The sequence below is a fragment of the Chiloscyllium punctatum genome, chromosome 12, assembly GCF_047496795.1.
Source record: "Chiloscyllium punctatum isolate Juve2018m chromosome 12, sChiPun1.3, whole genome shotgun sequence".
NCBI lineage: Eukaryota > Metazoa > Chordata > Chondrichthyes > Orectolobiformes > Hemiscylliidae > Chiloscyllium > Chiloscyllium punctatum.
In genome coordinates, this window is record NC_092750.1 from 75,524,468 (window position 1) to 75,537,441 (window position 12,974).

Here is a 12,974-nt window from a genome sequence, read left to right on the forward strand (position 1 = left end):
CAGCCCAACCAGTCCACACAGACCTTCCAAAGAGTAACTCACCCAGATCCACCCTCCTCTGACTAATGCACCTAACATTATGGGCAATTTAGCATGGCCAATTCACCTGACCTGCACATCTTTGAACTGTGGGAGGAAACTGGAGCACCCTGAGGAAATCCATGCAGACACAAGGAGAAGGTGCAAACTCCACACAGATAATTGCTCAAACCTAGGACCCTGGCGCTGTGAGGTAGCAGTGCTAACCACTGTGCCACCATGCTGCCCGAGCCTCTCCTTTTTACCAATGCCCTCTATTTTAGGCAGCATCCTGGTAACTCACTTCAGCACCCGTCCAAAGCCCCCACATCCTTTCAGTAACGTGGCAATCAGAATTGAATGCAACACTTTGTATGGCCTAACCAAAGAATTATAAAGCTGCAAAATGACATCCTGACTCTTATACTCAGTTCCCTGACCAATAAAGGCAAGCATACCATACACTTCCTTTACCACCCTATCTACTTGCATGTTTGAAAAGTGTGGTGTTGGAAAAACACAGCAGGTCAGGCAGCATCCGAAGAGCAGGAGAGCCAATGTTTCAGGCATAAGCCCTTCATCATTCCTGATTAAAGGTTAATGCCCAAGATGTTGACTCTTCTGCTCCTCAGATGCTGCCTGACCTGCTGTGCTTTTCCAGGAGAAAATGAGGTCTGTAGATGCTGGAGATCAGAGGTGAGAGTGTGGTGCTGGAAAAGCACAGCAGGTCAGGCAGCATCTGGGGAGCAGGAGAATCAATGTTTTGGGCATAAGCCCTTCACCAGGAATCTTTGCTATGCCTAAAACGTCAATTCTCTTGTTCCTTGGATGCTGCCTGACCTGCTGTGCTTTTCCAGCGCCACACTTGTTGACTTTGACTTCCAGCATCTGCAGTCTTCACTTTCTCATATCTCCTTGCATGGCCACCTTCAGGGAGCAATGGACTTGAACTCCAAGATCCTTCTGTCCATCAATGCCGTTCAGGATCCTGCCATTAACTGTATACTTTTCCTTAACATTTGATTGTTGAGGTATTATTGTATTTCAGAAAGCAAGTCACATGATACCAACTGTAAGGGCTGCTTTGATAGCTGTTGCTTCAAACAGTACTATGGGAAGGTTATAGATGGGTTGGCATTGTGTACGAATAGCGATTCAGGCAGCAATATGTAGCTGATTGGTCTGTGGAATAAAGACAATTAGTGATCACAAAGGTCGACTATGTGAAATGGCTCTAAGGGATTGGGGCTCTGAACAGGAAAGTAAGAAGACATTAAATATTAGCAGTCTCAAGAGTTGTCTCTATTCTCAGCAGTATAAAAACACTTTATGTCTGAAGGAAACCAGTTCATTCTTCCTTCAGCAGTTACTGTAAGATATGGCTTTAATAAATCAGAATCCCTTTAAAAAGTCACAGACGTCTACAACTTAAAAAAAGGCGCTTTGACATATGCACCTGTCAAAAACATCTAGCTATTCAAAACACACTGTGAACTTATGCCTCCCAGAAATAAATGAACGCATCTGGAGAAGGGACTTTGAGAAGTCGATTTCTGATCAGTACAAAAATCACCTCAGCAAATCTTATCAACAGGGACCAAGGATTTGCTTTCCCAGCTTTTCCCCCCACAATAAATACCTAGGTTTTTCTTCAGTTTGTTTATGTCTGCTTGTATGAGTGCAGAGGGGCCTTTTATTAGAGGGTTAGAACTTTAACTATCTCTAATTGTACACCTGTAGCTAGAATCTAATTATTTGTTAAAAAAAGGTTACTCATACTAAGCATAGAAACCTGATTTGTGTTCTATCAACTTAGTTCTGAGAGTAAGATAAACTGGACAATTCTGAAAGATTTTTAAAGTCTTTAACTTTTGTGATGACTCTGGGTATAGCAATCTTGATTTTCAGCATACTATCCCATTGCCCTTGAACAGATATAGCTGTATTGTAGCCAAATTTGCCCACAAATGCAGAAAGGAAAACAAGCTGTGAGGAAGACAGAGTCTGTGGTGGGATATAGATAGGATAAATGAATGACCAAACATTTGGCAGATGGTGTATAATGTGAGAAATTGTGAACTTGTCCATTTTGGAGAAGAGAAGAACAGAATGATGTTTAATTAGAGAGACACTGCAGAATGCTGTCGTACAAAGAGATCTGGGTTTCCTTGTACAAATCACAAAACGTTGATATGTGGATACAGTGCATGATTAGGAAGGCAAATGGAATATTTCCCTTATTGGAAAGGGGGAGTATAAAAAATAGGACACGTTATTACACAGGGCAACCATGAGGCCACACCTGGAATACTATGTATACAGTTTTCCTTACTTAAGGAACTATATTACAAAATTTTTACAGTGCATAAGGAGGACATTCAGCCTTCAGTGTTTGCACGAACTCTTTCGCATTTTAAACTGGTGCCAATTTCTTCTCTTTTCCCTGTAACCCAGATAATTGGTTCTGTTTAAATAATCATTCAATGCCTTAATTGAATGTCTCCACCACACTTCCAGACAGGTTTGCCATACTAAGTTATCCATAGTGTCGAGGGAATGAGACTAGGTGAATTAGCCATGATAAATCCGGGTTTACAGGGTTCGGGTAGGGGACTGTGTTTGGGTGTGATACTCTTCAGATGGTCGGTGCATACTCGATGGGCCAAAAGGCCTCTTTCCGCAATGTAGGAAATCTACGTTATTAATATTCAGTGCACTTCTTACACTAACTACTCACCCAGTTTAAAAGTCTGTTCTCGTGTTTGCTCTTTTGCAAAACATTTTAAAACTGTGCCTTTAGGCTCTTGATCTCGTGAATGGGAATAGTTTCTCCCTATAAGTTAGAATATAATAGTTTCTCCCTATAATTCTCCCTTATAATCTAGACCCTTCATAATTTAGAAAATTCTATCAGATCTCCTGTTAGTCTCCAAGGAAAACACATTTCTTTAATCTTTTCTCAACTGAAATGTTGCATTCCTGGAAACACTGCTGTAAACCTCTCTCTCTCTCTCTTGTCATTCTTACAGTGATGGGCCTAGAACTGTATACAGTACTCCAGCTGAGGTCTAGCCAGCATCTTCTATATCATAACGTGCCTGCTCTTGTATTTTGTGGCCCTATTAAGATATTTTAGTAAGCCTTATTAACAGGTCTCTTCAACTGTCCTGCCATCTTTAATGACTTATGTACATATGAACACAGGTCTGCTTTGCACATCCTTTAAAATTAGTTTGATTTATTTTATGCAGCCACTTCCTGTTCTTTGTAGCAAAGTACATTACTTCAGACTTCACATTGAAATCAGTCTGGCATTTACCAAACATAAATGTCCTTTTGAAATTCAATACAATTCTCCTTTTGCCAGCAATTGTTGCTTCAGAGACTTTGGAGTTTTGTTTTGTTTATCCCTAATTGCCCTTGAGAAAATGATGGTGAACTGTTGTCTTGAACTGCTGCTGATCATCTGGTGTCGGTACTCCCAAACTTCTGTTAGGAAGAATGTTCCAGAATTTAGACACAGCGACAGTGGTGAAGTAGTTCCAAGTCAGCATTATATGTGGTTTGAAAGGGAACTTGCTGGTGATGGTATTCCCATGTATCGGCTGGCCTTGTCCTCTGAGGTGTGAGAAAATACTGTCAAAGGAGAGACAGTGAATAGCTGGATTGCATCTTGGAGATGCACTACTGCCACTGCAGAATTGGGGGCAGGAGGTGGGTGTTTAATGTGATCGATCAGATGTCAGTTGAGCCGTAAGTTGAGAATGGTACTGAATACTAGTTACTGTAATTTGCAGTAAAAAGCCCGAATTGATGATGTACCTGATTAATTTATGGCAGCGTATAATGGTGAGAATTATGCCAGTTATGCTGCCGGAATGATCAAAAGATGGAATGTAATTAAGTCATATTGTCCAATTTGTTAATTTGATTAGATTAGATTACTTACAGTGTGGAAACAGGCCCTTCGGCCCAACAAGTCCACACTGACCCACCGAAGCACAACCCACCCAGACTCATTCCCCTACATTTACCCCTGCACCTAACACTACGGGCAATTTAGCACGGCCAATTCACCTGACCTGCATATCTTTGGACTGTGGGAGGAAACCGGAGCAAACCCATGCAGACACGGGGAGAATGTGCAAACTCCACACAGTCAGTCGCCTGAGGCGGGAATTGAACCCGGGTCTCTGGCACTGTGAGGTAGTAGTGCTAACCACTGTGCCACCATGCCGCCCACTAAAATCTTTGTAGGAATACAAGGATCAAATGAATATAAACAGCATAAGGAAAACTTGGTCAATATACTGTGCAAGCAAGCAAACTCCTCAACAGAGATGCATCCTATGCACAATAAAATGACTGAGAAGCTGTAATAAGATCTGGTATGAGCTAGGTTTTTATTTTAAGCATTTCAATTAATATCTAAAATTCAGGACACTTACAGGAAGAATCTCACTCTCAAGACACCATGCAATGACTTCTGATTTCAACCTGAACATGGGGACCTTGAAACAGTGGGAAGGATCCGTCTGTGTGATGTTATCAAGCATGTGGAATGTTTGATGTCTTGGAAAAGCCAAGAAGACCATTTTGAAGCAATGAATAAGGACTCTGTACCAGAGGGATGACATTGCCTTTGACAAATACACAGTTTACCATGCAGGGAGTAATCACTCCCTGATGGTAATTGGTTTGGAACACATGCACAGAAGGGTATAAGAAAGGTATACCTTTCCTTTATTCTTCACTGAACATTGGCCAACACATCAGAAATTGTATCTTTACCTCGAGCGTCTGATAAGCATTACAGGTGTGAGCAGGGATTAAAATCTATGCCCACACTTACTAGGTTTCTCTGATGTTCCCTGAACAGTCACAGAATATAAATGATTTGGAGATGCCGGTGTTGGACTGGGGTGTACAAAGTTAAAAATCACACAACACCAGGTTATAGTCCAACAGGTTTAATTGGAAGCACACTAGCTTTCGGAGCAACGCTCTTTCACCTGACTATCACCTGATGAAGGAGCGTCGCTCCGAAAGCTAGTGTGCTTCCAATTAAACCTGTTGCACTATAACCTGGTGTTGTGTGATTTTTAACAGAATATAAAGGCTGAGAATAGGAGTTCATACTGGCCAGGTGATTGCTTGAGTGCTCAATGTAGTCTTCCGCTTCTGGGGTTTTCACTGGCTGCATGCCCGAAATCCTTCATTGTTATGCTTTTTCCTTATCTCCCTGAACGTTGGTGTCTTGGTTTCATTGGTTCATGCTAATCTGTCAAACCTGTCTCCTTTTGTTATAGGCTCCAGCCAAGGTGTAGCATTTACTCTTCCGCTAAATAAGGACTTATACGCTTCTCAGAGTTAAGCTAGTTCAAGCTGATTCCAGCCAGCACAAGCCAGTGGCTGGGGCTCAGGCTTCTTAGGTTCACACACTGCTGTTTTTATGTGTGAACTGTCACAAGCCAACAAAAACACTTTGCATTTATAAAGCATCTACACAGTAGCAAACTGAGACAAAGCACTCCAAAGAAATGTAAGTGGACATAAATGAGCACTGACACAAAGAAAGGGCGATCAGAAAGAGTGGTTAAATGCTTGATCAAGAATTGTTTTTAAAAAATGTTAAGACTTTTAGTGGAGGAGAAATTGAAATCCAGGAGAATAAGTAGGGGAATTTCAGAGCTCAGTGCCCAGGTAGCCAAAGGTAGGGTGGTGCACAAAGACCAAGAAGTGTTAGAGTGCAAGATCTGAGGGCTGCAAAAGGACAGGGAGTTGCAAGACCAGAGCACAATTGGAAAATAAGAATACAAATTGTATAATTGGGACAATGTTGAAGTATGTGGACCTGGTTGAAAAGCTTCATTAAAAGTTTGACATTTGGATGCTCATTGTTTTGTGACAGAACAAGGTCGCTGCAGAAAGCTTGCCTTTATTGGGCTTTACTATCAAGGGATCAAAGGATGATGACCACTCTGGACCCAGTGTACTGTTTCAGCTTTACCACAAAAATGTCCTTTACTACACATTCAAAGCTGAGGACACACACACAGCACAGAGGTAAGTCCTGCTCTCACTAACAAGGTTATTCAGTCTAGACAAGGGACAGATGCTAAAAAAAAATTGACAGCTAGCTTCATTCAGTTTGACATCCTCTGATGTGTCTTCACATTTAGCTTTGAGATTAAGATGGGTTGGGATGTGCTGCCAGATGGTTAGTCTTTCCAGCTGTGAATGAACTAGACCAATGTGATAGAATCATAGAGATGTACAGCACGGAAACAGACCCATCCGTCCAACTCATCCATGCCAACTAGATATTGGGCCTAATCTAGTCCCATTTGCCAGCTCTTGGCCCATATTCCTGTAAACTCTTCCTATTCATATATCTATCCAGATGCCTTCTTTTAAAAGCTGTAATTGTGCCAGCCTCCACCACTTCCTCTGGCAACTCATTTCATACACACACCCTATTCCTGCGTGAAAAAGCTGCCCTTTAGGTCCCTTTTATATCTATCCCCTCTCTCCCTGAACCTAGCCCCAGAGAAAAGACTATCTATTTATCCTATCCTCTCCATGCCCCTCATAATTTTGTGAACCTCTGTAAGGTCACCCCTCAGCCTCTGACACTCCAGGGGAGACAGCCCCAGCCTACTCAACCTCTCGATATAGCTCAAACCCTCCAACCCTGGCAACATCCTTATAAATCTTTTCTGAACCCTTACAAACTTCACAACATCCTTCTGATAGGAAGGAGGCCAGAATTGCACACAATATACCAAAATTGGCCTAACCAATGTCCTGTATGGCCACAACGTAACCTCCAGCTCCTGCATCCAATACTCTGACCAATAAAGGAAAGCATACCAAATGCCTTCTTCACTATCCTATCTACCTGTGACTCTATTTTTAAGGAACTATAAACCTGCATTCCAAGGTCTTTTTGTTCAGCAACACTCCCCAGGACCTTACCATTAAGTGTATTGGTCCTGCTCTGATTTGTCTTTCCAAAATGCAGCACCTGACATTTATCTAAATTAAACTCCATCTGCCACTCCTCAGCCCAATGGCCCATCTGATCAAGATCCTGATCAGAGAGAAATGCAGTGCAAAACAGAATGTACCGTAGTTTGATTTTATATATGGATGTTCAGCTGAGTTTTACTGGTGCTGTCTTGGCCACAGTTATACAGAAAGGTACAGAATCTGAAAAATACATTGTCAAACCTGAGGAGTCCACACACAGGCTACAGTAAATGAGGAGGACAATAGTGGGTTTGCTGCAAAACATCGAGCTGGAAAAGAGGCTGTCGAGTGGGCAGAGTCTTACCATTCCCAGTGCCAAGTTGAAGCCAGATTCACCATGTTCCTTGACAGTGAAAGGGGGTGGCTGACCACCCAGTCCAGAGACGCAGCATTTCTCTCTGATCAGGATCTTGATCAGATGGGCCCATTCAGTATCACACCTCCTATCAAACTGAGGTCTTTGTTTGAAACTTCTGCAAACGTTGTTGCTTGCCCTACTTCAGAGGAGGTGTTAAATGGGCAACTCTTTCTTTCGGCTTGGCTGCAGCCCACTGGTACCCAGATGATTCACCACAACCTGTTCCCAACTTTATATTCATGAATTCCTACAGTGTAAAAGCAGGTTATTCAGTCCATCAAGCCAACACTGATCCCCCAAAAAGCAGCCCTCTCAGATTCACTCATCCACCCTATTCCTGTAACCCTGCATTTACCATGGCTCACCCACCTAGCCTGTACACTATGGGAATGTCACATGGCCAATCTACCTACTTGCACAGCTTTGGACTGCAGACACAGGTAGAATGTGCAAACTCCACACAGTCACCTAAGGCTGGAATCGAACCTGGGTCCCTGGAGTTGTGAGGCAGCAGTGCTAACCACTGAGCCACCATGCTAACCAAGGTGCATGCAGTGTTAGTATCTGTGTTGTTGGCTTAATATCCCTGACAAAAATAAGTTGTTTGCAGAGGTGACAAAGGTGATGGACAGAGCTAAGTTGATGGATGTTGGTAATATAGACTTCAGAAGTCTTTGAAAATGTCCCACACAAGAGACTGTTAGCCAAGGTGGAAACCCCTGGAATTGAGGGTAAATTACTGACTTGGAATAGGAAATTGGTTGAGTTGCAGGAAACAGATAATTGGAATAATGGGTATTCAAATTGGCAAGAGGTGACTGGTGTTGTGGTTCTGTTTGCCGAGCTGGGAATTTGTGTTGCAGGTATTTCGTCCCCTGTCTAGATGACATCCTCACCTCACTGGTGTTCTGTGGGGATCTTTGTTGAGGCTTCAATATTTCACAAAATCCATTAACAACTTGGATAATGGCATGAAAAGTCAAATATCCAAATTTGTTGATGACACAAAATTGGGCAACATTGTAGACTATGTTGACAATGGCATAAAATTACAATAGGATATTTATAAATTAGATGATTGGGTAAAGCTATGGCAGATGGATTTTAACGTAAGTAAGTGTGAGGTTATCCATTTCAGGCCAAAAAAAGATAACTGTGATTTTTTTTTAGAAGACATAAAATTAAATATAGTGGATGTCCAATGGGTGCATAGCTCTTTAAAATGCCATGAACACGTATAGAAAATAGTCAAGAAGGCTAATGGAATTCTGGCCTTCATATCTAAAGAGATGGAGTACAGGAATACAGACGCTATGCTGCAGTTATACAAAATGCTTGTTGGTTACACTTAGAGTAATGTGAGAAGTTCTCAGCACAGCACCTTAGGAAGGGTGTTTTGGCCCTGGAGGGAGTTCAATGCAGACTTGCAGGATACCTGGAATTCAGGGGTTAAAGTAGGCCTCTACTCTGTAGAACTTAGATGGGTGATCTAATCAAAGTCTTCAGGATATTAACATAGAAAGACAGAATAGATAAAGATAAACAATATCCACTGATTGAAGATTCTAGAACCAGGGGCATGGTCTAAGAATTAGGGTCAGACCATTCAGAAGAGATGTTAGTCAGCATTTTGACATACAAAGACTAGTAGAGATTTGAAACTCATTCCAAGAAACAGCAGCTCATACTAATGCAAGTGTTAAATTTAAATCTGAGACTAATTTTCATTAAGCGAGGGCAACAAGGGATTTGGGCCCAAGGCAGGCATATGGAGTTAGGATACAAATCAACCATGGTCTTATTGAATGATAGAACAGGCTCAATGGACTGTTACTGTGTTGCTAATATCTATTCTCACTTCATGAAGTGCTCAGTCTGTGTTGAACTGTGGTCATATTTTGTGTTTCAGATGGATTGAAGCCATGTTTGAAGCCACCGTATTATAGCATTTGTGGGTCTTGCCAATGTGAGATATTCCTTTCTGCTCTGGCCTCCAGTGGGTATGTGAGGAAATAATTGTGACTCACCACTATAAAATATTCCTTGTAACACAGGACAATTAAAGGAAGGTTTCTGACTGTATTCAGCACGTGATCTCAATTGTTCATTCCACACCAATTGCCAATTTTTCTTCCAACTTCATTATTAAGCAAGTTACTACTCTTCCAACAAGAAGTTGTCTCTCACTCTGGAAGGAGCAACCGACTCTCGCATTACTACTCCTGGAGCAGCTGAAAAATTAAAGGACTGGATACCTGATTTATAATGTTCTCCCTGAGTGGTCGAGGCCTAGTCAGAGATCTCGATGAGCAAATAAATTCCCCCCCAACACCCCGGATATATGGTGAAGGAGGGAAGAGATGTAGTTGGCACAGTGAGCAGTTGTCAAAATAGGGCTTGAATGACAGGGATCAGTCACTTTCAAGTGTGATTCCTCTTGAGACAGCATGGATCCTGTTAAGTGATTCAAGTTTAGCAATGCCCACTGTACAGAACCTAGCTGGTATACAGGGAACCTCAATTATCCGGCATTCGATTATTCAAATTTTGGATTATTCCATCAAAATTGCAAGGTCCCGATGCTTGGCTAACAATGTTATCTGGCATTCGATTAACTGAATGAAACACTCCTCGCCCGTGTCCTTCTGATAATCAAGGTTCCTCTGTAGTTTGATTTTTGCAGTGGATTTATTGAGTTGCATTGATATCATGACAAAACTTTAGTATTTTTTGCTCACTGGATGAACAGGGCAAATGATTGAGATAAATAGGGTTAGTCTGTACAAACTGGATAAAGGTTCTCATCCCACTATTGCACATTGGCACTACAGCAAGGCCCTTCTTCAGGATTGTACTCCATCAGACTAATTGCTGAATGGATGGGTCTGGTCTTGAGAGGTGGGTGTCTTAATGCGTGCTGGAGATAAGCTGAGCCCTCTGGATTGGAATTGCTTTGGTGAACTTGTAAAGCATTCCTTTGTGCAGAAGTGATTGTAAGACAGCAGAAATTGAATAAAGTGCACTAAAGAAAAGTGGAAATCAAAATGATGTCCTGACAATGGCTGAGCAGGAATTGTATAAGTATAATATATTATAAATAATGGTGATCACAGGCTAATGTAGGCTATGCCAACACCTGATGATGACTAATCGGAAAAGTGAGAAAGTCTGAAAGGAAAATATTTAGAATCAATAAACATTTTTAAATCACATTGTTATTCATTGCTTATTTCAGATTTGGTATTCCATTGTTGTAAAATTCGAGTATACTGCAGACTCCGATTTCTTACTCGAGCGTGTGGTGTTGGAAAAGCACAGCAGGTCAGGCAGCATCCGAGGAGCAGGAGAATCAACTTTTCGGGCAAAAGCCCTTCATTATTCCTGATGAAAGGCTTTTGCCTGAAACGTTGATTCCCCTGCCCCTCGGATGCTGCCTAACCTGCTGTACTTTTTCAGCACCACACTCTCGACTGTGAACCCCAGCATCTGCAGTCCTCCTCAGATTTCTTATCTTTGTGTTTCCTAGACCTAGGTATGTCATCCCAATTTTAAAGATCCAACATATGAACATTTCCTGTACTTACAAACTGCTATTGTGTTCCGATGTACATAAAAATCAACTTGCAAATGTACTCAAGAATGGTACCCTTTTGCAACTGGGAGACTGCCAATACTTGGAACAATTAATGTAAGTCAACTGACCAGTTGTCAGTGCATAGAATTGTTTTTTATTGGGACTGCCACGTTTATGCTATGGTCTGGTTGGGATCAGTAAGTTTGAGTCAGAGAGGTCACAGCACAGAATAATCCATCGAGTCTGCACAGTCAACAAACACCGAACTACTCTAATCCCATTTTCCAATAATCCCATTCTGTGGCCAAAAAAAAGGTATATTTTCAAGAACATTATAGCTAAAAGGATCAAGGGATTTGGGAGGAAAGGAAAATTAGGGTGTTGAGCTTCTAACCCTTTCCTTAAATCTGATTGGGCAAAATGATGAATGGCAGAGCAGGCTCAAGAGTTTGAATGGCCTGCTCCTATTTCTCATGTTTCCGAGGTTCATTGCCTTGTATGCCTTGCTATCACAGAAACATCTGAATACTCTTCTTCTCTACAGTGTGGAAACAGGCCCTTTGGCCCAACAAGTCCACACCAACCCTCTGAAGAGCAACCCACCCAGCCCTACATTTACCCCCAACTAATGCACCTAACACTATGGGCAACTTAAAACGGCCAATTCACCTAACCTGCACATCTTTGGATTGTGGGAGGAAACCGGAAGCAAACCCACGCAGACACGGGGAGAATGTACAAATTCCACACAGACAGTTGCCTGAGGCAGGAATTGAACCTGGGTCCCTGGCACTGTGAGGCAGCAGTGCTAACCACTGAGCCACCGTGCTGCTTTTCATATGGGTTTCTGCCTCTACAACCCTTGTAGGCAGCGAGTTTCAGATTCCCACCATCCGCTGTGTGAAAAACCTTTTCTCACATCCTGTCTAAACCTTCCAACCCTTTCCTTAAGTCTGTGCTATGATTATTGATCCTCTATCTCAGGGAAAAGTTTCTTCCTGTCTACCCATTTATGCCGCTCATAACTGTATACAGTTCAATCATGTCCACCCTCAGTCTCTTTTGCTCACCTGAAAACAATCCAATCTCTCTTCAAACCAAAAGTCTCCAGCCCAGGCAACATTCTAGTAAATATCCCTCAGTGCTATCATATCCCTCCTATAATGCGGATTCCAGCACTGCACACAGTACTCTAGTGTGATCTAACCAGTGTTTTATACAGTTATACCATCACGTCATTTTATTTATCACAGTATCATTACAGCACATCAAGCAGGCCATTTGGCCCATTGAGCCCACACTGACCACCTGAAGACCATCTCACCCAGACAAACCCCATCCTTGTAACCCTGCATTTTCCATGGCTAATTCACCTAGCCCGCACATTCCTATGGGCAAATTAGCATGGCCAATCCACATAACCTGCACATCTATGGATTGTGGGAGGAAACCAGAGCACCCAAAGGAAATAAATGTGCAAAATCCACACAGACAATTGCCTGAGAGGGAATTGACCCTGGCGCTGTGAGGCAACCATGCTAACCACTGAGCCACCATGCCATGCCACACTAGATCGATGTATATGCATGCACACATTGAATCTTAGTGCTTCCCAGGGTCATACCATTCATCATGTATTCCATTTGCCTTGTTTGTTCTGCATAAGTGCATCACCTCATATTTATTCAGATTGGATTCCATTTGCCACTGATCAGCCCAACTGACCAGCCCATTTATATCCTCCTTAATGTTTACCGTCTTACCAATCATGTGAACTTATTGATCAACCCTCCTACATTCAAGACTAATTCATTTAAGCATACTTTTTTATTTAGATTAAAAGCACTGACTAACATAATAAAGCCATAACATTCCATTGTTTTGAACAATCAAACTATATTTTCCAATACAAAATTAGAACAATAAAAACTTCTTTTCTAAAACTTATATTCTAACATCCATATGTGACAAGGTAAATAGGGGTAACAGATA

The 12,974-nt window shown here is 41.9% G+C and overlaps 1 protein-coding gene across 1 annotated transcript in view; it reads left to right on the plus strand.

The window, feature by feature from the left end:
* LOC140483946 (FYVE, RhoGEF and PH domain-containing protein 5-like) overlaps positions 1–10,620 on the plus strand; it is a 239,377-nt gene extending 228,757 nt beyond the window's left edge. The window contains exons 19-20 of the mRNA XM_072582811.1: positions 5,930–6,084; positions 9,318–10,620. Coding sequence (XP_072438912.1) covers positions 5,930–6,084; positions 9,318–9,354 — 192 coding nt within the window. The 3' untranslated portion in view covers positions 9,355–10,620. The remainder of the gene's footprint in view (positions 1–5,929; positions 6,085–9,317) is intronic.
* The last annotated feature ends 2,354 nt before the right edge of the window (positions 10,621–12,974 follow it).